This window comes from Xenopus tropicalis, chromosome 9, assembly GCF_000004195.4.
Source record: "Xenopus tropicalis strain Nigerian chromosome 9, UCB_Xtro_10.0, whole genome shotgun sequence".
Classification (NCBI taxonomy): Eukaryota; Metazoa; Chordata; class Amphibia; order Anura; family Pipidae; genus Xenopus; species Xenopus tropicalis.
Window position 1 is genome coordinate 72,954,931 of NC_030685.2, and position 27,604 is coordinate 72,982,534.

The following is a 27,604-nucleotide window of genomic DNA, read 5'->3' on the forward strand; positions in this document are numbered from 1 at the left end:
CTGGAAATAGCCCGCTTCCTCATTGTCAACAAGGGTTTAGTAAAGTCGCCTGGCAACAAATGACGCGGAAGTTCGCCAACCAAACAAAATATTATTTTGGTCCAATTAAATTCAGCCAATAGGTTCGGTGCATGGGAATAATTTGGGCGGGGCGAAGGTGGAAGCTGCCCTGTGCTCTGGTTTCGTATTGTATTTGTTATTGGAGCTGTAGGGTTCGGGTATGGGGTCCCGGGGGGTCCCACGGCTGTGGCTGCTGACAGTCTGTACTGCTCTGTATATCGCAGCTTCTCATGGAGCGAAAGGTAATGTAGTTATTTCTATTGTGCGTAATGTGCTGAGTATATGGGCGTGTGTGGCAGAACTTTCAGGGGCTAAGGAAAGTGTCTGCTGGAGGCTGGCAGCGCCGAGACACAGGGCAAAGGGCTGCATAGGGTGTGGGCAAAGGGCAGTATAGTGTGGGCATAGTTAGTAAGGTGGCACAATGTTACTTGGTGCCCCGAATATCGCTTATATAAATGACTAGTCCTGCTGCATGGGAGAAAGAGGGCACAGGGTGGCACTGGGTGAGTGACAGGGGGGTATTGGTTGGGCACTAAGGGGCAGAATGTGTATTGATACCCCTAATAGCTGTAACATATACAAGGTCAGTCTGAGGGAATGGCAGAAAGAGGGCACGGGTGTGGCACAGTGTGGGCAAGAGGGTGGCATCAATTATTAAGGGGGTACAGTGTGCATTGATAATGCCAATATCTATTACATACACAGTGTAACTCTTAGGCTAGCAGAGAGTAATATAGTTTTGGCAGAATTTGTGCCAAATGAGTGCTTTTATGCTGGTAAAATATATTACTTATGCAGAGCCACTCTCAGGGCATGGCAGACAAAGGGTGGAATAGTGTGGGCACAATTAAGGTGGCACTGAGTGCTTTTATGCTGCTAATATATATTACTTATGCAGAGCCACTCTCAGGGCATGGCAGACAAAGGGTGGAATAGTGTGGGCACAATTAAGGTGGCACTGAGTGCTTTTATGCTGGTAATATATATTACTTATGCAGAGCCACTCTCAGGGCATGGCAGACAAAAGGTGGAATAGTGTGGGCACAATTAAGGTGGCACAGAGTGCTTTTATGCTGGTAATATATACTACTTATGCAGAGCCACTCTCAGGGCATGGCAGACAAAGGGTGGAATAGTGTGGGCACAATTAAGGTGGCACTGAGTGCTTTTATGCTGGTAATATATATTACTTATGCAGAGCCACTCTCAGGGCATGGCAGACAAAGGGTGGAATAGTGTGGGCACAATTAAGGTGGCACAGAGTGCTTTTTATGCTGGTAATATATATTACTTATGCAGAGCCACTCTCAGGGCATGGCAGACAAAAGGTGGAATAGTGTGGCACAATTAAGGTGGCACTGAGTGCTTTTATGCTGGTAATATATATTACTTATGCAGAGCCACTCTCAGGGCATGGCAGACAAAGGGTGGAATAGTGTGGGCATAATTAAGGTGGCACAGAGTGCTTTTATGCTGGTAATATATATTATGCAGAACCACTCTCAGGGCATGGCAAAGGGTAGAATAGTGTGGGCACAATTAAGGTGGCACAGAGTGCTTTTATGCTGGTAATATATATTACTTATGCAGAGCCACTCTCAGGGCATGGCAGACAAAGGGTGGAATAGTGTGGGCACAATTAAGGTGGCACAGAGTGCTTTGTTGCTCCTATGAAAGAGGGCAAGAACAGGGTTGTGTAGTCTGGCTATTATTTATTAAGGCTTCCAGTTGCTTGAACCCCCCTAACCTATATTATCCAATAAAGAGCTTGGGGCACCCCCTGTGTTAAAATCCCCAGGGCTCCATTTTTGGTAACTTGGTTTCACTTTCTTTTTCTTTGTGAATTAAATCATGGAATTTCCCTATCTCTTGGGAAAATTAAAGAGGTGCTGACTCTAGGCCTTGTTTGCCAGCATAGTAAATTAGTAATTGGTGCATTTTGGCAGGGGAGTAATACATTAAAGGGGAATTTCAACTGGTAGCATTTGTTGTAGCAGAAACTGTATACAGTAAATAAGTAATGTATAAACTCTTAGTCATAAAACAAAACATAACTGCTGCTTTGTGAGAGGAATGTAACATAAAGAGGTTGTAAACCCAAATAAAACACTGTCCCACTGCGTGACCTGAGTTTTGCTGTAGAAGTTGCTGGAAAACATAATTACAGATGCAAATAAATTTACCAATGAGAATTCTAATGATCAACAAAAAAAAACTTCATTATAAATGCAAAGAAAATGACCAGTGAGAATGCTGATTCCCAACACTGTGTCTGATATAATGTCAATTTCGCCGTTATTATATTACACAGGAATCAAACTTGAGAATTAAAGAAAGACTTGTTAAGCGATAGGAAATTGGCTTCATGTTTTTTGTTCCTAAATCTGGAGTTGGAAGCTCGGTTTCTCAGCATCGGACTTGTCTGTCCTTTATCCCCATGGCTGATTTCAGTGTAACATAATGAAGCCAAAATTACATAATAATCTCAGTATGTAAGATAATTGCAAGATGCCTGAAATAGTAACCAGTATTCTCACTATTGAATTATTTTGCATTTATAATGAAGTTCTTGGTCAGTAGATTTTTTATTGGTGAATCTTCTTGCATCTATAATTACTTTTTTTGGCAACATCTATAGAGATCTAGCTGGTGCAGTGGGACACAATTATGGTTGGGTTTAGAACCCCTTTAACCATTGGATAATAGGCTCTTTTCCAGCCCCAATGCATGTTAGGTTTGTAATAATAGTTCCCCTTTAAAGCAGAGACTCTCCGCCTCTGACTTCACATCTGTTAATGACCTACAACTACCAGCATCCACATTATACATGTCCACAGGCTGATGATCGTACATTGGAGGCAGCGTAATTAGAAATATCTGCCTTGACATGGCAGCCATTAGTTAGGGGCTGGGGGGGGGCACTATCCACAAACAAGGGAGTGCTAAGACTTGCAAAGACAAAGAGGCTCCTTATGTCTATTCTTATTAATAGGGATACAGTATTGTTTGATTGACACTGCCTGTTTTGCTGACTCTGGTCATGTGGTGAGTTCCTGGATACCGTTTTTTTTCGGATAAGAGATTCCATACCTGAAAAAAGAAAGAGTGGGGAAGAAGAGAAGATTATATGAAAATAAGGAGAAAATATAGTTGAGTGCTTGTATATAATTCTGAGCATGCATCCTGGGTGATTTGAGTACAGACCCAGACTGGCAATCTGTGGGTTCTGGTAAATGCCAGAGGGGCTGCTGTAAGATGCCATAGACCAGGGGTGGCAAGACTTTTTTAGTCCGCGATTGACCGATGAATCCGGGGATGCGTAAGTGCGGCGTGAATGCGTACGTACACGACGCAGCGTACGTATGCATTCACGCAGCACTTTCGCATCCCCAGCTTCATCATGGTCCACCAGAAATCCATGGGGGATCGACTGGTGGACCGCGATCGACATATTGGCCACCCCTGCCATAGACAGTCACTATTTATTGGCCTGGTGTGGGCTGTTTGGGCCTCTCTGTTGGGCCTTTTTTGACTTTCAGTCCAGACCTGCTTGAGTGCCTAGCAGCATTACTGTCCCATGGCCTATTAAATGACCTGTTACTTAGTGACCTGTTTTCCCTTTTTGCTGTCTACCTAAAGGGTAAAAAGGCACTGTTGGCCAACAATACTACACCCAAATGTTGGTGAACTACAACTCCCAGAATACTCCAATATATTATCAAGCTTGCTGGTTTTTAGTACCCATTACCAAGTGTGTATCCTTAAAGTAACGATGCTCAGTACATCTTTCTTTCCAGCTCTGCAGGGTCAAGAGAAACTGCCAATAAGAATCCCATCTGATACGTATAAATCTGACTCCATCTTCTTTGTTCCTCAGCTGAAGTTGGAAGGGGATGTCTCCAAAAATATTCCCTTTAAAAATCATTTTGTAGCAGTATATAACTAAACAGCACTATGTTGCTTCCAGCAACCTTTAACCTTGATATGGAGTGTGCGCCACAATAAAACCAACTCGGCCCTCCCTAGCAAAATTATCTTCCACAGTATATTATTATTATTTTGATGGGTTTATTTCCTCCTTAACTTTTTCCATCATCTACATTGTTCTTATTCTTCTTTCTGTTCCTTTGTTTATATGGCATCATGTTAGCTTTTTTTTTATGGTCAGGCGGATCCAGCTCCTAATGTTTCTTGTAAACAGATCTGTCACTGTTTATAGTCACATGTAGCGATGAAAACTCTGACAAGGAAATTTACAGAAAACAATGAATATGTGAAAAACACACTTCGAGTTTGTGAAAAATATAATTGTAACAAAACTCGTGCAACGTTTCTTCTAGGGCGCTAGCTTATTTAAGAAAAAAACCTGACTGTTCCTGCACGTGTTTTGTCTCAGAAAAAAGTAACACGTTGGCACATTGTTCCATTCAATTTCAGTGAGGCTAGAAAACTCAAATGTTTTAATAAGTGGGAAAATAAATAAAGTTGTTAGAGACAACTCTCATTGACTTTAACTGAACCGTACCAGCTTTTACTTGCTTAGTTTTTTCAGTGATTTTAATGAATAAATATAGACTATTCATGGTTTTTATTAATATTTTCGAGTATATTCACATTGTTTTAGTGCATTTTTTCTGAAATTGTGAAAATAATGCAAACTCGAATTTTGATAAATCACCCCTAAGACTATTGCTTACAGTTAGTTTTCCACTCATTTATATCAATGTAACCAATAATGGCAGATGCAGCAATGCCATACTGTATGTTTTATTTAGCCTGCTGTCTGTATTAAGCATGTGCTTTACTCTGGCTCACCCTGATTAATTGGCTCGCTCTGATTTGCCTCCCAATAGGCAGTGGAGCTCATGTATTTTGCAATTAGCACCCTGCCCCATGAGTTGCATCTGAAGGTTCAGCTGTTTCCGCTCCCAGATTGTCTACCTTCAATAACTCTGTATTCATAAGGCTTCCCTATGGACAAGCCCTAGCTTAAAGGAACAGTAACACCAAAAAATTCAAGTGTATAAAAGAAAATCCAATATAATGTACTGCTGCTCTGCACTGGTACAACTGGGGTGTTTGCCTCAGAAACACTACTATGGTTTATATAAAGAATGTAGCTGTGTAGACATGGGGGCAGCCATTCAAAGGAGAAAAGGCACAGGCACTTAGCAGATAACAGATAAAACACTATTGTATTCTACAGAGCTTATCCATTATCTGCTATGTAACCTGTGCCTTTTCTCCTTTTTTCCAGCTTGAATGGCTGCCCCCATGGCTACACAGCAGCTTATTTATATAAACTATAGTAGAGATACTGTAGCAAACACACAACTTTTACCAGTGCAGGGCAACAGTACATTATATTTCATTTACTTTAAAACTCTAAAATTTTTTGGTGTTACTGTTCCTTTGTTCAGACCAAGCTTTGTTCAGACCAAGTAGGGGACTTTCTGGCTCCTGTGATGCCAACCCCCTCAGTCCCCAGAGCTTACCTTGCACTAAACCAGAAATTCAGCTATTAAAGTTACCAGGTATTACACTTTGCTTCCCCTGGTACAGGTATCGAACCCTTTATCCAGAAAGTTCAGAATCACGGAAAGGTCATCTCCCATAGACTCCATTTTAACCAAATAATTCACATTTTTAAAAATGATTTCCTTTTCTCAGTAATAATAAAACAGTACCTGTACTTGATCCCAACAAAGATATAATTACCCCTTATTGGGGGCAGAACAGCCCTATTGGGTTTATTTAATGGTTAAATGATTCCCTTTTCTCTGTAATAATAAAACAGTACCTGTACTTGATCCCAACTAAGATATAATTACCCCTTATTGGAGCAGAACCGCCCTATTGGGTTTATTTAATGGTTAAATTATTCCCTTTTCTCTGTAATAATAAAACAGTACCTGTACTTGATCCCAACTAAGATATAATTACCCCTTATTGGGGGCAGAACAGCCCTATTGGGTTTATTTAATGGTTAAATGATTTCCTTTTTCTCTGTAATAATAAAACAGTACCTGTACTTGATCCCAACTAAGATATAATTACCCCTTATTGGGGGCAGAACAGCCCTATTGGGTTTATTTAATGGTTAAATGATTCCCTTTTCTCTGTAATAATAAAACAGTACCTTATACTGGATCCCAACTAAGATATAATTAATCCTTACTGGAGCCAAAACTATCCTGTTGGGTTTAATTACTGTTTAAATAATTTTTTTCAGTAGACTTAAGGTCGTAGATCTGAATTACGGAATAACCCCTATCCGGAAAACCCCAGGTCCTGAGCATTCTGGATAACAGGTCCCACACCTGTACTGTTACTATGGGGATGCTGCCGCCTGAGGTGAGTTCCTCATGGCAGTAGCACCCCTAAGACCCAGTTATTAGCGTATGAGGTTTCATATAAATTCTTAAAAGCTATTTTAACTGTACAGTCTGTATAATAGAGACAGCAGTTGTAATATAATCTCTGTTTTAAAGATAATATAATATACAGATTTGGTCATTTCCCTGTGGGACCAAACTGTAAATGATATCCTTATAAACGATGTTTAGTGATGTCATCAGTTATAATTGGAGCATAGTAATGTAATTTCTGTCACATGACTCACTGAAACGTGTATATTATAATAAAGTACCCCCTGTTGTCAAATATGAGCTTCGGCCTTGGGCTTTTATATGGTCATGAAACTCCTTGGTGACTTATAATATCCCTATATTTTACAGTAGAGGTTACTTTATTCACTATATTATGATAAGCAATCTTATAGTCAATAGTATTATTTTTATATTGGATTTTGTGCAAGAAAAGAGTTTTGAGATAAAGACATCCTCTTGGAATGCATTCTATTCTGTCATTTACAAACAGGTTATGGCCGGCCAGCTAGAGACGGTGTCAGCTTAGGCAAGACTACAGCTACAGGATGAACCAGTTAGTTCCAAGAAAAGAAACTAGGGGAAAACCTATGGAAAATAATTATGCACTCATCCATGTACAGTTACTGGGTTATTGATAATAATTAATTGGAAAAAGATTAATATATTGTTTCATAATTTTTGTTTTTTTACTTTACCTAGATCATGCTTTCACCATCCTCCATGAACAGAGCCGGAAATGCCTCCAGTATGACAATAGTCGGATCTCAACTGCCAACTGTTCAGAAGAAAATGAGGCCCTGTTATGGAAATGGGTCTCCAGCCATCGACTCTTCCACTTGCGTTCTCAGATGTGCCTTGGGATTAACCTTGCAAGTCCGCAGGATCCTTTAAAAATGGTTCCATGCGACTCGAAGTTAATGCTGTGGTGGAGATGCCACGATGGGTCTATATATGGGGCGTCACAATACAGACTGAGAGAAAAGGATGGAGCTGTGACTGCAAGCTTCTCGTCCAATGATACGTGGATACGGGATAACACCCCTGAAAGCATTTGTGACCTGCCATACCACGGTATGTCTTCTTGTAATCGTTTCATAGCTTTGCCCAAGTCCTGACTATTGTTTAAATCTCCATTGCAGATAAAGTATCTGCGAGTGGTTAGGTGTAATGGAAGATGTGTGAATGTATTAGTACAGAACATAATTTGGGGTTAGTGGTCTGGGCCCTAACATATGTATTGTACTGTGTCACACACTGTGCATTATACTCGGGACCAAGGGTATTCCGGATAAGGGGTCTTTCTGTAATTTGGATGTCCATACCTTTAGTCTACTAAAAAATCAATTAAAAATTAATTAAACCCAATAGGATTGTTTTGCATCCAATAAGGATTATTTATATCTTAATTGGGATCAGTTACAAGGTACTGCTTTATTACTACAGAGAAAACGGAAATCAGTTTTTAAAATTCTGAATTATTTTATTAAAATGGAGTCTATGGGAGACAGGCTTTCCGTAATTCTGAGCTTTCTGGATAACGGGTTTTCCAGATAAGGGATCCCATACCTGTATAATGATAATCATGGATTCTCAGCAGAGCTGGGTGTTGGCTTTGATTCCAGCCAGTTCACTGCATGCAGTCTGTATGATCTCCCCATGTTTGTTTAGGCTTCCTACCCCAGTTACAGAAGGAAAAGTAAAATCACTGGGGGTGCCAAAAGTTAGGCACCCCCAGTGATTGTATTTACTTACCTGATACTTCTGTCCAGTGCTCCTATTAGCAGACAATTGCCCTGGTCCAGGCTCTTCTTAGGTAGCACCAGGGAGCGATCCCATTCTTCCACTTTTTTTTTTAAATCTTTATTTATAACTTTTTAATTTGGGGAGGTGGGGGGTACAGAAGAGAGAAGGGATGGGGGGAGAGTGTGCACACATTTTATAGCAAAAATACAATTTCACAGTAAATCACATCCTAGTTTTATACTTTATTGCATACTTTTATAAGGAAAGCTGTATGGTTTCCCTATCTGGAGATAGCATTTTTATAAGGGAAAGATAAGGAGACCAGAAGCCTAAAAGATAAAGCATTTGTGTGTTTGAGCACCCAAGTGAAGAAGGAAGAAGCAGGAATAGGACAACTCAGTGGTGCAGGCTGAGAGGAACCCAGTTCTCTGCTTACAGGAGCACCGGTCCAGGGTATCAGCCACTTACTTTTAAGTACTGTGACCACCTCTCCATGACCAGGACCTCCCCACTGATCCCAAGGTGCAAATTCTCTATCCCTGACACGCCTATTCCCCACTCATGACATGCCCACTCCCCGCCTCTGAAACTCCCTCTACCCACCCCCTGTGATGTCACCTTCCTCCCTCGAGACAGGCTAGTAAAAAGGTGGCCTATCTATGGCGGTTGCGATGCCCATAATTTAATAATAATAATGCTTTACAATGGCTTCTGTGCAAACCAGCTTCCTTGTTTACTTTCATTACACACACTGCAATATGAGTTTGGGACATAGACAAACAAGTCACCAGAAATCACAAGCCTGTTTTGCTGCATACACCAACCCCCTCCCTTGGGTCTTATTATTTACTGAACATGGGGAGATCAATGTTTTATATAAAGGTGCATATGCAAAACAATATATTGCATACAAGGAATTTGCAAAGGTCCAATTCTGTCCTAGACATGCTGTTTTGTATAAGCAAAGCATATAAGCATATTATGAGTAAAGTGGCACAACTTATGATGCAATGAATTAAAGGGGAACTCCAGCTTCCAAACCAAAATTTGTTACAGAGCCCCACACAACACAGAAAAACCTAATATACATATCACTGTAATCTGTTGCTTCAAAAGGTATGAATAAATACCATTTTTAAATGCTGTACTCCAGCTGCAAAACAGTTCTTCTCTTTCCGCATCATTTGAAATCCTGGCAGGGGAGGAGGGACTAAACCATTGATGTTATAAATTGTAACAACTTCTCCACAGCTTACTGACAGCATGCAGGAATTACATAACCCACAATGCATTGCTCTCCTTATTGACGTTGCGTGTGCAGGGAATTGTGGGATTGGGGGGATGCAGGCTGAAGGCAGGCTGAGGACAGGCGACTAATGTGTTTTTTGAGTCTCAAAGTAGCCAGCCAGATCAGCAGGGGAACAGGGGGCAGGGCTTAGGGGACTGTTCCAAACCATATTATTGCATTAAAGATCATAAAAAAAGGCAACATATTTTTTAATTGATGTTGCTTAAAATTATATTTACTTTTCAAAAGCTTAAAGGGAATTTGTCATGATTTTTATGGTTGTACTTTTTATTTGTAAATTACACTGTTTACATAGCAAAAATGTACCAATTTAAATTTTATTTTTGAACCAACAAATGTATGTGTAGCTGTAATATTGGTGTGTAGGCGCCATCTCAGTGCATTGAGTCTGAGCTTTCAGAAGAATATGGCTAGCCACTTGTGAAGTTTCAAAATTAAATGTAAAAAATCTGTTTGCATTTTTGAAAAATTGATTTCAATTAGGGATGCACCGAATCCCAGATTCGGTTTTTTTAAGGATTCGGTTTCGGGCGGATCTGTGGTCCTGGCCGAACTGAATCCTAATTAGCATACATTAGCATATGCTAATTAGAATTCAGAAAGGGTTAAATCAGCTACGAAAAGCGCACAGTGATTTTTAACCCCTTCCGATCCTAATCAGCATATGCTAATTAGGATTCGGTTCGGGATTCGGCCGAGTCCTGCTGGGTGGGTTCCGAGGTTCGGCCGACCCCAAAAAAGTGGGTTCGGTGCATCCCTAATTTCAATGCAGGATTCTGCTGGAGAAGGTCTATTTTCTGATGTGCTATGAAAAAAGCATGTTTTCCCGTGACAGTATTCCTTTAATAAAAGATGCCAGATTCAAGTATAAACGTAGCATTTTAAAGAATCCTATTGCATCAGTAGGGGCACTAGGGTATTGAGGAAAAAGGATTTTTATCATACATGGCTTTATGAATCCATTACTTTGGTTTCTTGAGCAGAGTTTTAGTTTTGTCTCCTATATAATCCAAGAGGATCAGAAGAGCACTATATCCAGCCTTCTAAGGTTTGATTGCAGTGTAATATTGGCAAACAAAAATGTGGTAAATGTAGTGTCCCTCAGTTTTACCTTTCACATATCTCTTCACATTAGATTTTCAGGTTAGACTTGCTCAGCAAGGCATACATTAACTGATTCCCTATAAAACGATGGAATTGTTATTCATATAGAACTGTGGTTCTAAAACAAGATCACGCCCTTAGCACTTTCTTTTTTAAAGGTTTCATGATCAGCTTTGCACATCCATAAAGTATTCTCGTATGTATATGTACCATGGCATTCTAGAAATGCTAAACTGTTCATGGTTGGGTTGGCTTGCTCTTTCACCCCTACATGGAACCAATGGGGTTGGGTATGAAAGCAGTTTAATTAGCACTACAAATAACATGCATAAGAATGATACAGTACATTCGTACATATCAAGGAAGTGAAGCAAAGCTGCATTTTGAAGCCTACTCATAACCCCCACGTGTGGGCATTAACAGATCTGGGTGGGGAGAGTGGGTTGAATTGATGGGGGCATATACAGGTCCTTTTCAAAAAATTAGCATATTGTGATAAAGTTCATTATTTTCTGTAATGTACTGATAAACATTAGACTTTCATATATTTTAGATTCATTACACACAACTGAAGTAGTTCAAGCCTTTTCTTGTTTTAATATTGATGATTGTGGCATACAGCTCATGAAAACCCAAAATTCCTATCTCAAAAAATTAGCATATTTCATCCGCCCAATAAAAGAAAAGTGTTTTTAATACAAAAAAAGTCAACCTTCAAATAATTATGTTCAGTTATGCACTCAATACTTGGTCGGGAATCCTTTTGCAGAAATGACTGCTTCAATGTGGCGTGGCATGGAGGCAATCAGCCTGTGGCACTGCTCAGGTGTTATGGAGGCCCAGGATGCTTCAATAGCGGCCTTAAGCTCATCCAGAGTGTTGGGTCTTGTGTCTCTCAACTTTCTCTTCACAATATCCCACAGATTCTCTATGGGGTTCAGGTCAGGAGAGTTGGCAGGCCAATTGAGCACAGTAATAACATGGTCAGTAAACCATTTACCAGTGGTTTTGGCACTGTGAGCAGGTGCCAGGTCATGCTGAAAAATGAAATCTTCATCTCCATAAAGCTTTTCAGCAGATGGAAGCATGAAGTACTCCAAAATCTCCTGATAGCTAGCTGCATTGACCCTGCCCTTGATAAAACACAGTGGACCAACACCAGCAGCTGACATGGCACCCCAGACCATCACTGACTGTGGGTACTTGACACTGGACTTCAGGCATTTTGGCATTTCCCTCTCCCCAGTCTTCCTCCAGACTCTGGCACCTTGATTTCCGAATGACATACTTTGGACCACTGAGCAACAGTCCAGTGCTGCTTCTCTGTAGCCCAGGTCAGGCGCTTCTGCCGCTGTTTCTGGTTCAAAAGTGGCTTGACCTGGGGAATGCAGCACCTGTAGCCCATTTCCTGCACGCGCCTGTACACGGTGGCTCTGGATGTTTCTACTCCAGACTCAGTCCACTGCTTCCGCAGGTCCCCCAAGGTCAGGAATCGGTCCTTCTCCACAATCTTCCTCAGGGCCCGGTCACCTCTTCTAGTTGTGCAGCGTTTTCTGCCACACTTTTTCCTTCCCACAGACTTCCCACTGAGGTGCCTTGATACAGCACTCTGGGAACAGCCTATTTGTTCAGAAATTTCTTTTTGTGTCTTACCCTCTTGCTTGAGGGTGTCAATGATGGCCTTCTGGAAAGCAGTCAGGTCGGCAGTCTTACCCATGATTGCGGTTTTGAGTAATGAACCAGGCTGGGAGTTTTTAAAAGCCTCAGGAATCTTTTGCAGGTTTTTAGAGTTAATTTGTTGATTCAGATGATTAGGTTAATAGCTCATTTAGAGAACCTTTTCATGATATGCTAATTTTTTGAGATAGGAATTTTGGGTTTTCATGAGCTGTATGCCACAATCATCAATATTAAAACAAGAAAAGGCTTGAACTACTTCAGTTGTGTGTAATGAATCTAAAATATATGAAAGTCTAATGTTTATCAGTACATTACAGAAAATAATGAACTTTATCACAATATGCTAATTTTTTGAAAAAGACCTGTATCTGCCATAGCAGTGTTTCCTCACTAATGTTACTAGACTACAGCTCCCAATATTTGGCCCAGTATAGTATACAGGGAGCTGACCGACCATTGAGGAAGATTCTTAAAGGGTGCATTTACCTTTTCCAAAGCCCCCAAGAGTCCCAAATTAGGCGTTCTAAACTTAAAAGATGCCAGAGTCAAGTATAAAAGTAGCATACTAAAGAATCAGTTGGGACACTAGGGCACTGAGAAAAAAGTTTTTTTTCATCATGTATGGCTTTATGAATCCATTTCTGTAGTTTTGTCTACTATATAGTTCACTAAACCTCAAAACCTCTTCTAAATCTTCCAGGACTAGCATCCCCCTTTAATAAATTTAAGAAAATTGTATATGACTTTTGTGCGACAGTTCGAAAAATGTTGAAAATTTCAGAATTTTCACGACTTCTCTGCAACTTTTCACTGCTGTGACTTTTTCAGTTTAGACTTTTTAGCAAGTGTAAGACATTCGAATTTTAAAATAAAAAAAATGAGGAAAAAAATGAAAAAGCGATTAGCCCATCTCCCACCCCAACATTCTGCAGTAATGGTATTTCTAGCCTGACTACTGCTTGGATATTCTCTTCTCTTTCAGTTATATATACTAGTAAGGGCAATTCCAATGGTGTGGCCTGTGAGTTTCCCTTTTTAAGAAATGGAACCTTTCACCATGACTGTATCAAGGAAGCGAATGACACCCAGGAATGGTGCGCCACCACCTCCAATTATGATACAGATGGAAAATGGGGATATTGCTTAAAACCAGGTAAGTTCTTTAATATTGTATATATTTTATATATATTGTCAAATCCTGTCAGAGCTTCCTTCCAGTGCTGTGAGACCCAAGTTGAAAAAGGGCTTTGCCCGAAACATGTAGTGGAACACACTATTAAAACACTAATTGCAGCAAAGCCCTGCAGTGTCAGGTGTCCTCCATTACCTTATATGATGTCTACATGCAATTAGTTCTACAACAGGAGCACAGGAGTGATAGCCTGCTTGAATGAGGTAGCTGAACTGGAATACTGGACTTGGAAAGATTTTGGAGACCCAAGTTGGACCATGCATACTGGTCTTGGCTTCCAGTGTCCATTCTCCTGCTGGTAATCACAGGAAGCTCTGGCATGATATGACACGGCCTAACATGGTGGCTGGCAATCCTTCTAAGCAACCCTGTAGGTAAGGATAAACGGTTTTCCGTCTCAGGAAACTGGGTCTGGTGGAGCATTTGGGGAGTTTGGCATGTGAGTGGCACCTCTTGTAAAACAGTTTTGCAGTAAACGTATTTATTTTCAGTGTTGGAAACAGTGCTGAGCACTAACACACATCCTTATGGGGGGGGGGGGTTAATGAATTGGACAATTATTTTCTGTGCAGGAACATTTTACATGCATAATTACTACACATTATTACCGGTCTTTAAGTGTAGGTATTTCACTACCTAGATATTTGTGTATTTACCTACATAAGAAAGGTATGCTCTACACCTTAAATTATCCCATAAATAATAATAACACTTCAGACAATTAATTGGGAGGAGAAAAATAGTTGCATCTTTATTTGTATTTAAAACAAATGCCAAACATTAATAAACAAATATCATACAAGAATCCAGCATATTTCAACATGACGTGGCCAGCCCATAATTTTAACCTAATTAGGGCTGCCTTTTTAGAATAATAATAACATTGCCCTGCCTTAAATCCACGCCAGGTTAAGATCTTTTTACAGAAAAAAATACATGTCTTGAAGCCAGCTCAAACAGAATCAAGGTAAGCACAGGCCCTGGATTCAAAATAGGCCCAGACAGCCCCCCACCGGCCCACCAAATAGTGACTGTCTATGGGATCTTACAGCAGAGCCTCTGGCATTTGCCAGAACCCACAGGTTGCCAGTCTGGACCTGGGTAAGTCTCCTGAGAAGTGCTCTGCTTACCCCATGTGCCATTATGTTGTCAATCCCATGCCACTTATTAACTTTGGCCTCATTACATCATCACCCTAATAACAACACTTGTAGCCACTCACTCCCAGGTACAACTTAATGGTGGGAAAAACACCCCCATTATATAATAAAAGGCACTAAGTTTGCCCAGGGGCAATAACCCATAGCAACAAATAATATGTTTGCAGGTGACCAGTAAATGCTACCTGCTGATTGGTTGCTCTGGATTATTGTTCCTAGGGAAACTTAGTGCCTTATATTACCTAACACCCTAAAAGTTGCTACAGATCTACTGTAAACAATTAACCCCTCAGTAAATGAAACTCTTCCCTTACATTATTAGTTTAATACAAAACAAGACATTTTTTTTTACAGACCATAAACTGAGCCTGAATGCTGTATTACCCTTGCACTGGATTATCATTCTCTGTGCAGTGTTTTAGTTTTTTTGTCGTTGACATTTTCACAGTAAATGGATGTGGGGAAAGCTGGACAGAGAAGCTTCAGAGCTGCTACCAGTTTAATATGGAATCCATCCTGACATGGAAGGAAGCCTACATTTCCTGCCAAAACCAAGGTGCTGATTTGCTGAGCATCTCAACCCCAGAAGAACTGCAGGTTATAACTAGTAAGTTTTGTAATTCTTCCTGTTTAAGTTTTACCAGTGTTGGCATGTGCCAGTGGGAGCCCACCAGAGAAATGGTTGCCACAGGCCCACTAGACATCATAATGTATTAATAACACAGCTACATTACATGACAACTGTATTAAATTGGCTTTGTGTTGTCCCATTCTCTCCTCCTTCTTTGTTTTCTTCCAGTCCAGTCCTGTTCTCTTCTTTTCTCTCTCCAAATATCTTTTTATCTTCCCTTCTTTCCTTAGGCCCAAACTGTGGCCCTTCTTTCCTGCTTTTCTTCCCTATTCCTCATTCACTCACCCCATTTTTCTTTAAAGGCAAAGTTCCCTCTAAGCTGTGCTGTTGTGCACAAATTTTAGTGCACACAAAGAATTTTGTTTGAAAACACTTAATTATGCATTTATTCTGACCTGAGCACATAGTTCTAAAAAAATGCACACACAAGTTTAAAATAAACTTAAGAGGGAACATTGGTGCTAGTGAACAATAACAGTGGAACAAATTAGGAAGGATGGCCCACTGGGATATTCCCCGATCCCTGTCTTACGATAAGCCATTCCGACCATGTTTGTGCCAGACAAATTGAAAGTATATTCTTCCCAGAGTGAAACAGAAAGTAAAGTTGTAGTGTTTGTGGCAGGGTTAAGAAATCATGTTAGAAATACAGTATATGTGATGGTAAGTTGTAGATAAACAGATTGAATAGATTTGGCCAATATGAAGAATTGCTATATTTGTGTACATTCCTATGAACCCTTTGTAAGGGGAATATGACAGATGCTGCCTGGCTATGATTAGTCTTTCAAGCAGAAAGAACGTAATGACAGAACACTCGATTTTGGTTGACAGTGGCACCCATTCCATGTTATTTTAAAAGATATTTCCCTTCTGTAATCAAATTACTCCAGCTGTCAGCAATTGATAAAGCAGAGGCCCTGTATAATACAATTATAGAAGTATTCATTCAATTAAACCTGGAACCAGCCTTTCTTTTGTGCAGCTGCTCATGAAAAAGTGGCTAATGATTTTAAAGGGGTCCTTCATCCAACAATTGTTTTGTTTGTATGATGAACGAAATATATGTAGGGGACCCGGGGGGTTATTTCCCGTGCTGTAGGAAAGTCCTACTTCTGTTACTTATGCCCTTTGGGAAGGAAGTGTCCTTTTTTGACCCAGGGATATTGTAACCATGTCCTTCCTGTAGTTTATATAATAGCATGGGTCTTCTTCTTTGGACTCTGCCGGGTGCTTGAGGTGGATGTGCTGGGGAGCCTTAAACATAACTTTGTGTCCTAAGGGATGTCAGGAAACAGGGACCTTATGAATGAGGTGTAGAAAGTGGTTGTTTGGTTCTCCTGGCAATACTTTGCATAACGTGGGGGGACGCTCTCAGAGACACTTCCACTGGATCTGGAACACTAAAGCATATCCAACTGCTGGTAACGATGACTGAACCTCTGTAATTATTTTTCTGCCTATACCAGATAGTAATGCCTTACTATTTGTTGTACCCAATGGAGTACCTGCTGCTACTGTTCAATAAACCTGGCCTTTCCTGTAAAAATGATAATTGATGCCTGTAAAGAGGGGTACCATATCATTAGCACCAATATTTAAGCTTCTTTCATGTCAGTTATAAAAATGTAGACATTGTATTTATGGCAATTTGAAGGCTATTGTTATTAACACCTTGTTTTATAGCAACGAACAACCTCCCTGACTTGGTGTGGATTGGACTGAACCGTTTAGACACGGCTGGAGGCTGGCAGTGGTCTGACAATACACCTCTGGCTTTCATCACCTGGGATAACGGTATGTAAGGCCTTAACAAGCACTGCAACCAACTAGAGAGCCAAATCAGTCTTAGTGACTTGCAGAGTTTGAATAGAATTCTGTTTTTTTTTTATATAATTTGCTCTTTGAGTTGATCTGAACCAGTCTGCATTTGTTTAACTGAGCCAATTAATATAAAGTGGCCACCAATCTACTGATCCTTTCGAGTTTACAACAAAGTTCATGTTCCAAAATCAATCTATACATAAATTAATTACATTCTGATGAATGATTACCTTTCCTCCCGCAGATATAACTGGATTTTCTGGGCTTGATGGACTGAGTTGCGGGGCACTCGATGCAAACACTGGCAGCTGGCGAAATTATAACTGCGAAAGGACTTTCCCTTATATTTGTGAGAAGAAGATTGGCACAAGGACTGAGGCTCTAGGTATGGGATGCTCTTACAATATGTTACGTTTGCTGGTGTGCAATACTAGATTAGCATTAATGTTGAGGTGCATATACTGGAAGAGTATCAAGTCCAGCTGCCAGTTTTATTTTGCTTCTCATGATGATGGTCATAGTTATGGTTCAAATACTTGAATGTTCGATAAGTCGAACATGTCAAACCCCATCTAAAAGCTTGTGAGTTTACAGAAAGTGTTCCATGGCCAATAGTAACATTTTGACCACTGTTGCAAGTAGTAATGAACACATTACCTGCATTCCATAATTCTAAATGGAATGACTTGTCTCTGAAAATCTATGGTTAGGTTAACCAGTGATTTGAGCTTTGTGAGGTCTCCAAAGAGCTTAGACTTCACTAGACCAGTGCAGTTCTTTTTTTGTGGTTATTATTTTGATCCTATGTACCTGTGCGTTGGCCTCTATGAGAGTACTATATACATACACGCAAAAGTCATGAACACACTTGTTATCATCTTTTACAGATCCCTGGTTTTTCACTAAAACTGAATGTGACTTAGACTGGATCCCATATAATGGATTTTGCTATACACTGCAGCCAGAACGTTTGTGGAGCAACGCTAGTGAGTCCTGCAAGCAGGAAGAGGCAGAACTCATCAGCATGCATTCCTTGGCAGACATAGAACTGGTGGTCACGTTATTTCAGACTGGTACGTTCAGTTTTTTCTTTTCAGCTGGATATCAGTTCCTTTCTGTGTTTGGGGTTCAGAATTGCATATTTTTGGATTCATATTAAAGTTTACAATCTGACTATTCTAAAGGTCCAGCTGAGTAAATATACTTAAGCATGGATAAATGGTGCATATTCTTCGTAGATTGTTTTAGGTCTTGACTTTTCATTTAACTGACTTTCTCACTCCCCTCCATCCCATAGTAGGAATTGCAGACTTAAGAAGCCATCTCTAGAGTTGTTGGATTAGCACATAGCTAAGCTTGTAAACAAAAAGTTCTGGGTGTGTATTTGGTCTTATGGGCATGGAGAAGTCATTTGCTTGTCTTCTGCATTGATTCCTTGAGTAAGAGCTAAAGGGATACAAAACCCTACTGTACTGCACTGTTCAACCACAAATTATTTAGTTGTTGCTGGACTGCAAATCCCTGCATACTTTAATATGTTATTAAGGTAAAGGATAAGGTGTTTTTTTTCTGTAATTTAAAAAAAATGTTATAAAAAGGTTTCACTTCATTTATTGCACAGTGTAAGGGCTTTTTGACTTCTTTTATCTCCGCTCACCCATATTTGATTAATTAATGAATAGGATACCTTTGTCTTTGTCTGTTGTCCTAAACATATATATGTTTATTAATATATACTTTTATATTAATCTGTTTTTTTCTTTCATGCATTAATTTTGTTATAATTATTTCCAGAAAATGACGACATTTGGTCTGGGCTTAAAAATGATGATACGCCAGCTTTATTTAAATGGTCTGATGGGACAGAAACCAACTTTACCTACTGGGATCGGAATGAACCAAATGTTAAAATCATAAAGGCTCCAAACTGTGTTTCCTTCTCAGGAAAGGTAAGTAGGAACCACACTGGCAAACCACATTATTTTTTTGTGGGGAAGACAGGATAATAAAGCCAACCACCTTAAAAACTGTAGGCTTTATATACTACAGAGATGGGGCATAAGATGCAAAGTGCAAAGCTCTTAGGCATGTTTAATTTTGCTTTTTGAGGTTTGTTTGCTTCTGTACGAAGCTCTGGCAGTATCTGCCAATGATACATACCCACTGGAAAGAAAGGGAGGGTGGAAGTGGGATTAAGTACAGGGCTTTTTTGAACCTGTAAATGCTACACTCTGTGACTTGGGCAACATTTTCATTGGGCGCAAGACAGATAAGGGTCCTTGTACTAAAAAAAAAAAACCATGACAATGTTTTACTGAACATTTAAAGAAAATTGCTTCTCTGCTCCTTCTTTTTGTCTTTTCCTCTATCTTTATTTTCTCCTTTTCTTCTTTCAAGGAGTTTTGTCCTCTATCTTTTCTTTTGTTTTTTACATTTGTGCTCTCTACACTTTCTACACACTTCTCACCCCAGTTTGTACAATGTAGATAAAGAGAACGGGGTATTATGGATGGCACCGTTGTCCTCTTCTCCTAAATCATTTGTCCATAAGCCCTCTTTACTTCCTCTCCCTTCATTCTCTTCTGCTTCCACCTTCTTCCCTATACCCCGTAACACCCATTCCCCTTTGTTCTCCCCTTATCACTACTTTCTTCTTTCCACATTCCTATTACTTTTCCTTGTCCTCTCCTTTCTTCAATTCTTTGTTCCCCATCCCATGTTCTCTCCCTCTCTTTGTTCATGTTTCCAGACATACCTTCCATTTCCCATTTACTACCTTTCATCTCTTACCCTTTCCCTCTATTATTTTCTTCCCCTTTCAGCTTTATTATCTGTTTCTCTCTTCACCCCATTTACTTACTCCACATGTTCTGTGCTCTCTGTGCTTCACTGCAGCTCACCAGATCGCTTTACATTATATGAATGGCACACCTCTGTCCAATGGGGCATGCTGCCCTTGTTGTCATTCATTGTGAGAAGTACAAAATACTGTTCAGGATGTACACTGAGCATCATTACCTATGGGACATATGCGTAATATTATGTTTATGTTTTCTTCCAAATAGTCTGGTCGTTGGAATGTCAGATCCTGTAATGAGAGTTTGAAGTATATATGCAAGAAAAAAAGCACAAATAATAATATTACAATGGTTGATGTGGACTGCCCGCAGGATCAGGTAGAGTCTTTTTTTTTTTACATCCCACTTGTTTAAAAGCTATAAAATTAGGTTCAGTTAGTAATACTGACAGAACCTATGCACGGAGTTCTCGTTATCAAAACTTAAGAGAAGTTGGATCTTTAGGGTGGTGGCACATAGGGATATTTGTTGCCTGCTGTAAATCTGCACTACTGTGGTCTTTTGAAAGTGCCTTTCCCTTGTGAAAGCTTCGGATTCCCACAGGCCCTGGTATTTCCAAATAAGGGATCTGTCCATCATTTATATTGCCATACCTTAATCCTGCCAAAAATCATTTAAGCATTACATAGACCTAATAATATTGTTTTACAAACAATATGGATTTGTGCAGCTTGGTTACTATCAAGTACAAGGTATTGGTACAGAGAAAACAGATTTATTTTTTTTAATATAAAGATCCTGTTACAGGATCCCATATCTGTAAAGGGCACAAGTAAGCAACTTCCAGCTAACAATAATGCCTAGGTTTCGTTTGTCACTGCACCTTTGTGCTAAAGGCAGATTTTCCTTGTGCGCAACACAATGGAGCAATGTGCTATCTATAGGCAGCCTGAGGTATTAGTCCAGACTTTAATCTGCTATGAAATGTACAATCATTTCTACTCTTGCAACATCCATTTAGGATAGAGACCCATTACTTTGTAATGTAGAAAGTTCTTCAGTCCTGTTTTTTGGTCAAGATTAAAGAATGATATTTTTGCAGGGCTGGAGAAGACATGGACATTTCTGCTATAGGGTCGATGTGAATGAGGTGCTGTTTGGAGCCAAATGCAGTCTCACCGTGACAAACAAGTAGGTTTCAGATTCATTTTGCAAGGGTTTGAAGCCCACTGTAATAACACACCCCCTGGCACACGCTTTAGAATAGAAGGCAATAGTGCGGTACAGTCACTGCAGCTTTAAGGCCATCTCAGACAGCAAGTGGATTAGTGGATTAAAGCTTTTCAACCAGTGTCAGGCGGCATTTGTGGGAGTAATAATTATGTTAAAGGCTTATTAGTGGGAACATCTCTGGTTGCTTTTGCAGACCACTAATGTTTATATTTATAACAGCCTGAGGAACAACCCCAAGTTCTGTATCACCTTAAGTTCCATTTTGGTTGTTATCAATTGATTTAACAGTTAAAGGAGAAGTAAAGTCTTGATCACTGGGGGGGGGGGTGCCAAAATGTTAGGCTACTTGATACCTGATACTTACCTGATACCCAGGAGCGGTGCTCCTTCTGCCTTCGCAAAGTTTGCTTATGTGTAGTAGAGTGAAAAGCTGCCCCGGGATTCCAAATATGGGAAGAGGGTCGCTTAGTGCATGAACCCAAGGACGGTGCAGTTTTTAGCTAACATGAGTACCAGCCTGGGGTATCAGGTAAGTGATTACAATCACTTGGGGGGGGGGGGTGTTCCTAACATTTGGCACCCCCCAGTAATTGTAACTTGCCATCTCCTTTAAAGACAAATATTTACATTTTTATGTGTATGAATATTATATATACCCTAATACTAGCATACGTATTATAATCAAACCTCATACACCATTCATACGCCATTCAAAGTTACTCCTATGTATTTGTGGTTAAAAATCCCTGTACTGTTAGATTTGAACAGGAATTCCTGAACAGCCTTATTCGGGAGCAAAGCAGGACTGAGGAGAAATATTTCTGGACCAGTCTAAGAGATGTCAATTATACAGGAGATTATTGGTGGGAAACCACAAAGGGCCCCGAGGATATGACTTACGCAAACTGGAACACACACCAGCCAGGTAACTCAGGTTTTGGTATTTAGGGGCATTTGTTAATTCTGCTGACTTTCAAATTGTGATACACTTAGGGGCCCATTTACTTACTCACGAACTGGCCGAATGCGTCCGATTGCGTTTTTTTCGTAATGATCGGTATTTGGCGATTTTTTCGGAAAATTATCGCAACTTTTTCGTTGCCATCCGAATGTTGCGTAAAATCTGGCGATTTTTTCGTAGCGTTAAAACTTGCGCGAAAAGTCACGCCTTTTTCGTAGCCATTCCGAAAGTTGCGCAAAATGTTGCGATTTTTTCGTAGCATTCGGATTCATTCAAGCTTCAGTATGGTGACTTTTCTTGGGCCAGGTTGGAGCTGCAGGGTGCCATTGAGTCCTATGGGAGGCTTTCCTTGGGCCGGGTTGGAGCTGCAGAGTGCCATTGAGCCCTATGGGAGGCTTTCCTTGGGTCGGGTTGGAGCTGCAGAGTGCCATTGAGCCCTATGGGAGACTTTCCTTGGGCCAGGTTGGAGCTGCAGAGTGCCATTGAGCCCTATGGGAGACTTTCCTTGGGCCAGGTTGGAGCTGCAGAGTGCCATTGAGCCCTATGGGAGACTTTCCTTGGGCCGGGTTGGAGCTGCAGAGTGCCATTGAGCCCTATGGGAGACTTTCCTTGGGCCGGGTTGGAGCTGCAGAGTGCCATTGAGCCCTATGGGAGGCTTTCCTTGGGCCGGGTTGGAGCTGCAGAGTGCCATTGAGCCCTATGGGAGACTTTCCTTGGGCCGGGTTGGAGCTGCAGAGTGCCATTGAGCCCTATGGGAGACTTTCCTTGGGCCGGGTTGGAGCTGCAGAGTGCCATTGAGCCCTATGGGAGACTTTCCTTGGGCCAGGTTGGAGCTGCAGGGTGCCATTGAGTCCAATGGGAGGCTTCCAAAATCATGCTAAGTCTGAAAGTTTCGGCCGCCGCTTACGAGCACTTAATACGAAAAAGTCGCGACAAGATACGAGCGAATCGTAATGGCTACGAAAAACTCGCGTTTTTTTTCGCGAAAATCGTATTGGTAACGAAAAAGTCGCAACAATTTCCGAAAAGTCGTAAAGGCGCCGAAAAAAACGCAAAAAATACGAAAAAGACGCAAAATGTTCGTTTTCCAATCAGAATTTTTCCAATTCGGATTCCAATTCGTGTCTTAGTAAATCAGCCCCATGGATTACACATCATTTACATTGTAGTTATAATCCCACTGCTGGTTTAGACACCGTCTTTTTATGTTTTTGCAGCTTTCCCAGGTGGCTGTGTTGCCATGGCAAGTGGACCATCGCTTGGAAAATGGGAGGTGAAGGACTGCGCTACTTTTAAAGCAAAATCCATCTGCAAGAAACAAATTGGGGCATCAGAACCAGAACCTGCTTTGCCAAAACCCGAAAAACATTGCCCAGATGGTTGGTACCCTACTGAACTTTACTGCTATAAAGTAAGTTTTGTTGTATTGATTGGCTGTTTTTGTTTTGTATTTGTTAAAGGATGAATCAGAATTAATTGGTGTTTATTCATTTAGCTCTTTCACTATGAGCGCCTTTTAAGGACAAGGACCTGGGATGAGGCTGAAGGATTCTGTGAGGAGCTCGGTGGGCACCTTGTGAGCTTCATGCATAATGAAGAACAAAAAGAATTATACATATACTTAAAATCAGTGATCAGGTAACTCCACTCTACAGCTTAAGGGCTGTAGATTAGCGTGTCTGTCTGGGGGTATAATCTTCATGAAAAAACATATGTAAAACTCTTACCATTTGGGTACATAATCCTGAAACTGTCCCACGTGCACAGCCCAGCTCTTAAAGGGGCTGAAGAAAAAGTGAAATAGACAAAAAATAAAGAACAAATACAAATTGTCTCAGAATAGTACTTTCTGCATCATACTAAAAGTTTAGTCAAAGGTGAACAACCCCTTTAAAAGTAGACAGCCCAAATCAGCTAACAGTTGACAACATTTGTTGGTCTTGTAGCTGTGTTAGAACTTTTACCTAAAAACCCACCAATGTGTCTTTTTTTCCATGATAAATGCCAGTGCAAGATCAGTCACAGCATATCAGGGGTAAAAAACCATTGGGAAATTAATTACTACATCAGACAGTTTTGATTTCTCAGCCCCAAGGGGCATAGCCCGTCTATTAATTATCTCTCAAGAGGTTGCATGACATTGTATCACTAATTTACTCTACTCCTAAACCTGCTTGGGCTTGTTCTTATTCTGATTGTTCTTTTCCGTCACAGTAATGTCCGATGGTTATGGTCTGGGCTGAATAAAAGGAATCCAGGCCTGCATGGCACTTGGCAGTGGAGTGATGAGCGCCCAGTAAGTAAATATACTGAATGTATTGACTCTATCCACCCTAATTCCCCATGTGCCAAGTAAAGTGAATGGTACAGTTGTTTATTCAAACACAGTGTTTGTGAATTGTTTGTGCTGTAATGCTGGGCTGTTATGCTCATTGTTCACTTTATTTTCTCTTAAGGTCTCTTCTGTTTTTATACCATCCGAGTCGCAGGAAGATGATTACGACCTTCGGGACTGTGTTGCATTTAGGGTTTGTGCTGGATTTAGTGATTTGTGCTTTTACATTACTTTTCAAATGATATGCATGTTAACAAATGTTTTTTCCTAATTTTTTTGTTCGAAATCAAGTAATGCAATAATAAAAAAATCTAACTTCTGGATGGCAGGGTCAATAACCCTAGCAACGTGATGCCATTTAAATTTACTTGAAGAAGTAAAGGTTTCAGTGCGAAAATTCAAACAATTCAAAGTTACATGACTTTTCTGTGATTTTACCTGCATGGAATTTTTCAGGTCAGACTTTCAAGTAAATTTCAGACGTTCATGGAAATGCGTTTATTCTGATTTTTAAAAATAAGAAAATGGGAAATGTTAGAGTAAATGTGCCCCTATGGAGCATATTTGTTAACAGCGGAAACAATCCCCGGTGATGTTGCCTATAGTAACCAATCAGCGATTAGATTTGAATGGTCACCCAAAAGTTAGAAAACAGAAGCAAAGATCTTATTTGGTTGCTCTGGGCAACATCACCAGCAATGTTTGTCTCCAATTTCGATAAATACACCCCTAAATCTTTTTCCTTGAATTGGAGTTGCTGACATTTGTAATTCAACAATAGTTTAAAACAGGTATGAAAAATATATATTGTCTTCGGTGACTGTCATTTAAACAAACAACAGGATGTGCACAGAAGCATCTACTTGCATTATGTATAACTGGCCTTGGCAATCTGGTAACAGGATTATGGAAGGTTTACTTTCCCTTCAACCCTTTTAGTTTCATAGATGATAGAAATGGAGACCCCGTAGATACTGAATTCCCAGAATCTACTTTTCATTATGAGAATCGCAAGTTTCCTAGTTGTACACAGTTCTGCTTCAGGCCACCACACTAAATGGTTTAAACCACAGAGTGAGCTGTTTTAAAAATTATGCTTTATTACCAATGTTAGAATAACCGCACAGGAAACTGTCTTAGAGATGAGTCTGCCTTTTTAACTCAGGTGTGTTTTGTTAAAACAGTTTAACCAGTTGAATCCTTTTCCACTGGAACACTGGGACGAGCCCTGGGGAAGGTTTTTGAGAGGGCCGTGGAGCCATTGGCATATGCCTCAAGTGCATATTTCTTTCAAACCATTTCATTGCGATGCCGCTCTTGAGTGGGTGTGCCAGATTCCTAAAGGTGAGACAATTTGTTACTTCCCTGCTCTTGCACTAATAATTGCTTGTGGATTAAAGCACATTTGGAATAAAGTTAAGGCTGACTTAGAATGGTTGACAGAAAGCTGCTTTGGGGCAGAATATGTTAGCAAGTGTCTGCTAAAACCATATAGCTACAGAAAAACACACTGGAGAGCAGCTAAACAGAAAACTATTTAACTAAAGAAAACAAATAAATAAAGACCAATTGCAAATTGTCTCAGAATATTAATGTTCAGTGGAAATTCAGTGGAACTTTTAATTAACGAGCACTTTGTGTACCTATGCAATCACGTGCCAGTGAAGAGCATGTAGGTCAGTGCCCATTCCCCACATATGTGGCACACATAATTGTGTCCCTTGCCAATTACAGACTGCCGAGTGGTTGCTGTGGGCAGCTGCAAATGTGCAGACCAGTGCCTATCTTCATAAATCAGCCCAAAAATCAGGAGATAAAAGAATTTTAATGTATTTTTGTAGTGTGAGCTTTATAAAGATTTCGCTTTTAAATTGTGTTTCGTCTTTTTTAATAGATGTTGTGTTCAAGATGCCAGCATGGTACCAACCAGGTAATATACACTGCTAAACTTTAAATCCTTAAAATTGTATCATTGGATGCATGACTTTATCTCAGTCAGCTTGCAGGGTGTATGAACCGGGTGCAGATGGAAAATGCATGGGCTCTAAGGGGAACGAATGGAGCCTTACATGCTTATTATAAGCAAAACCGAGCACACCTATTTAAAGCCTCGCTTACAAAATTACATTTAGTATTGCAGAAAATACCAGTGACAAAGGTGCAACAGGACAAAACAGCATACAATGTTTAATTTTAGAAATCCGAAACACAAGCTTTTGAGTCGAATTTCAGTGCACTGCAAGGAGTGATTGGTACTAGTAATGGGGCCCTCTGGGGGGCCTCACCATAAGAGTGAAGACACACAGAGCTACTAGCAGCAGCTACTTGTTGTGGCTACTAAAATAGACAATGCTGGTCATTTACTGATAATTGTCTCTACGTGTGTTTTAGGGCTCTGGCACACGGGGAGATTAGTCGCCCGTGACAAATCTCCCGTGTCTCAGGCGACTAATCTCCCCGGATTGCCATCCCACCGGCGAATATGTAAATCGCCGGTGGGATGGCATACGCGGCGGCGCAATTTCATCGCGTATGCCATCCCACCGGCGATTTACATTTTCGCCGGTGGGATGGCAATCCGGGGAGATTAGTCGCCTGAGACACGGGAGATTTGTCGTGGGCGACTAATCTCCCCATGTGCCAGAGCCCTTAGAAGAGGCAATTCTCAGTATTGTCTATGGCAGGGTATTTTCTGAAGTTTAGTAGCCATGAAAAAGTAGTTGCTACTAGTAGCTCAGTGTGTCTTCACCCTAACAGTATGGCTTCAAACACTTTGAAAAAAATCTTCTTTTCCTGGATAGGGACAGACTAGATAAATTGTTCTGTAGTGCCAGAAATCTTAAGGGACATCTATCACCCTAAAATTGCTTCCCCACCAGAGGTGCGGGCTGATAGAGCCCACACTCCAATTGGGGGAAACAATAGCCTTTTTTAAAAAAATAGTCCCCTGCGATGTTAGGCTGCCCACACCAAGAGGGAGCTCCCTGTTCGGACGGCCATGTTGTGCCAAAACTCGCTAATTATGCGCAGGCATGTGACATAGGAGGGTCGCATCCATCATTCCTAGTGCTAAATAATATGGCCGCCCACACTGGGAGCTCCCTCTCAGTGCAGATGGCCTAGCACCGGCAGGGACTGTTTTTTTTAAAACAGAAACTAATGTTTCCTCCAAACAGAGTGCCTGC

The 27,604-nt window shown here is 40.6% G+C and overlaps 1 protein-coding gene across 2 annotated transcripts in view; it reads left to right on the forward strand.

Annotated features, from left to right (window-relative positions):
* Positions 1 to 27,604, forward strand: part of ly75 (lymphocyte antigen 75) — a 47,982-nt gene continuing 20,378 nt past the window's right edge. Inside the window, exons 1-17 of one of the 2 annotated variants that reach the window (XM_002933278.5) lie at positions 1 to 302; positions 7,149 to 7,520; positions 13,268 to 13,438; positions 15,086 to 15,244; positions 16,955 to 17,065; positions 17,337 to 17,477; positions 17,980 to 18,165; positions 18,887 to 19,041; positions 20,158 to 20,268; positions 20,993 to 21,081; positions 21,882 to 22,048; positions 23,302 to 23,495; positions 23,580 to 23,722; positions 24,299 to 24,380; positions 24,541 to 24,612; positions 25,604 to 25,763; positions 26,314 to 26,349. In XM_002933278.5, the coding sequence (XP_002933324.2) occupies positions 221 to 302; positions 7,149 to 7,520; positions 13,268 to 13,438; positions 15,086 to 15,244; positions 16,955 to 17,065; positions 17,337 to 17,477; positions 17,980 to 18,165; positions 18,887 to 19,041; positions 20,158 to 20,268; positions 20,993 to 21,081; positions 21,882 to 22,048; positions 23,302 to 23,495; positions 23,580 to 23,722; positions 24,299 to 24,380; positions 24,541 to 24,612; positions 25,604 to 25,763; positions 26,314 to 26,349 (2,431 nt within the window). In that variant the 5' untranslated portion in view covers positions 1 to 220. Of the gene's footprint in view, positions 303 to 7,148; positions 7,521 to 13,267; positions 13,439 to 13,678; positions 13,852 to 15,085; positions 15,245 to 16,954; positions 17,066 to 17,336; positions 17,478 to 17,979; positions 18,166 to 18,886; positions 19,042 to 20,157; positions 20,269 to 20,992; positions 21,082 to 21,881; positions 22,049 to 23,301; positions 23,496 to 23,579; positions 23,723 to 24,298; positions 24,381 to 24,540; positions 24,613 to 25,603; positions 25,764 to 26,313; positions 26,350 to 27,604 lie in introns of those variants that run through there. The other variant, XM_018097580.2, reaches the window with a different exon arrangement.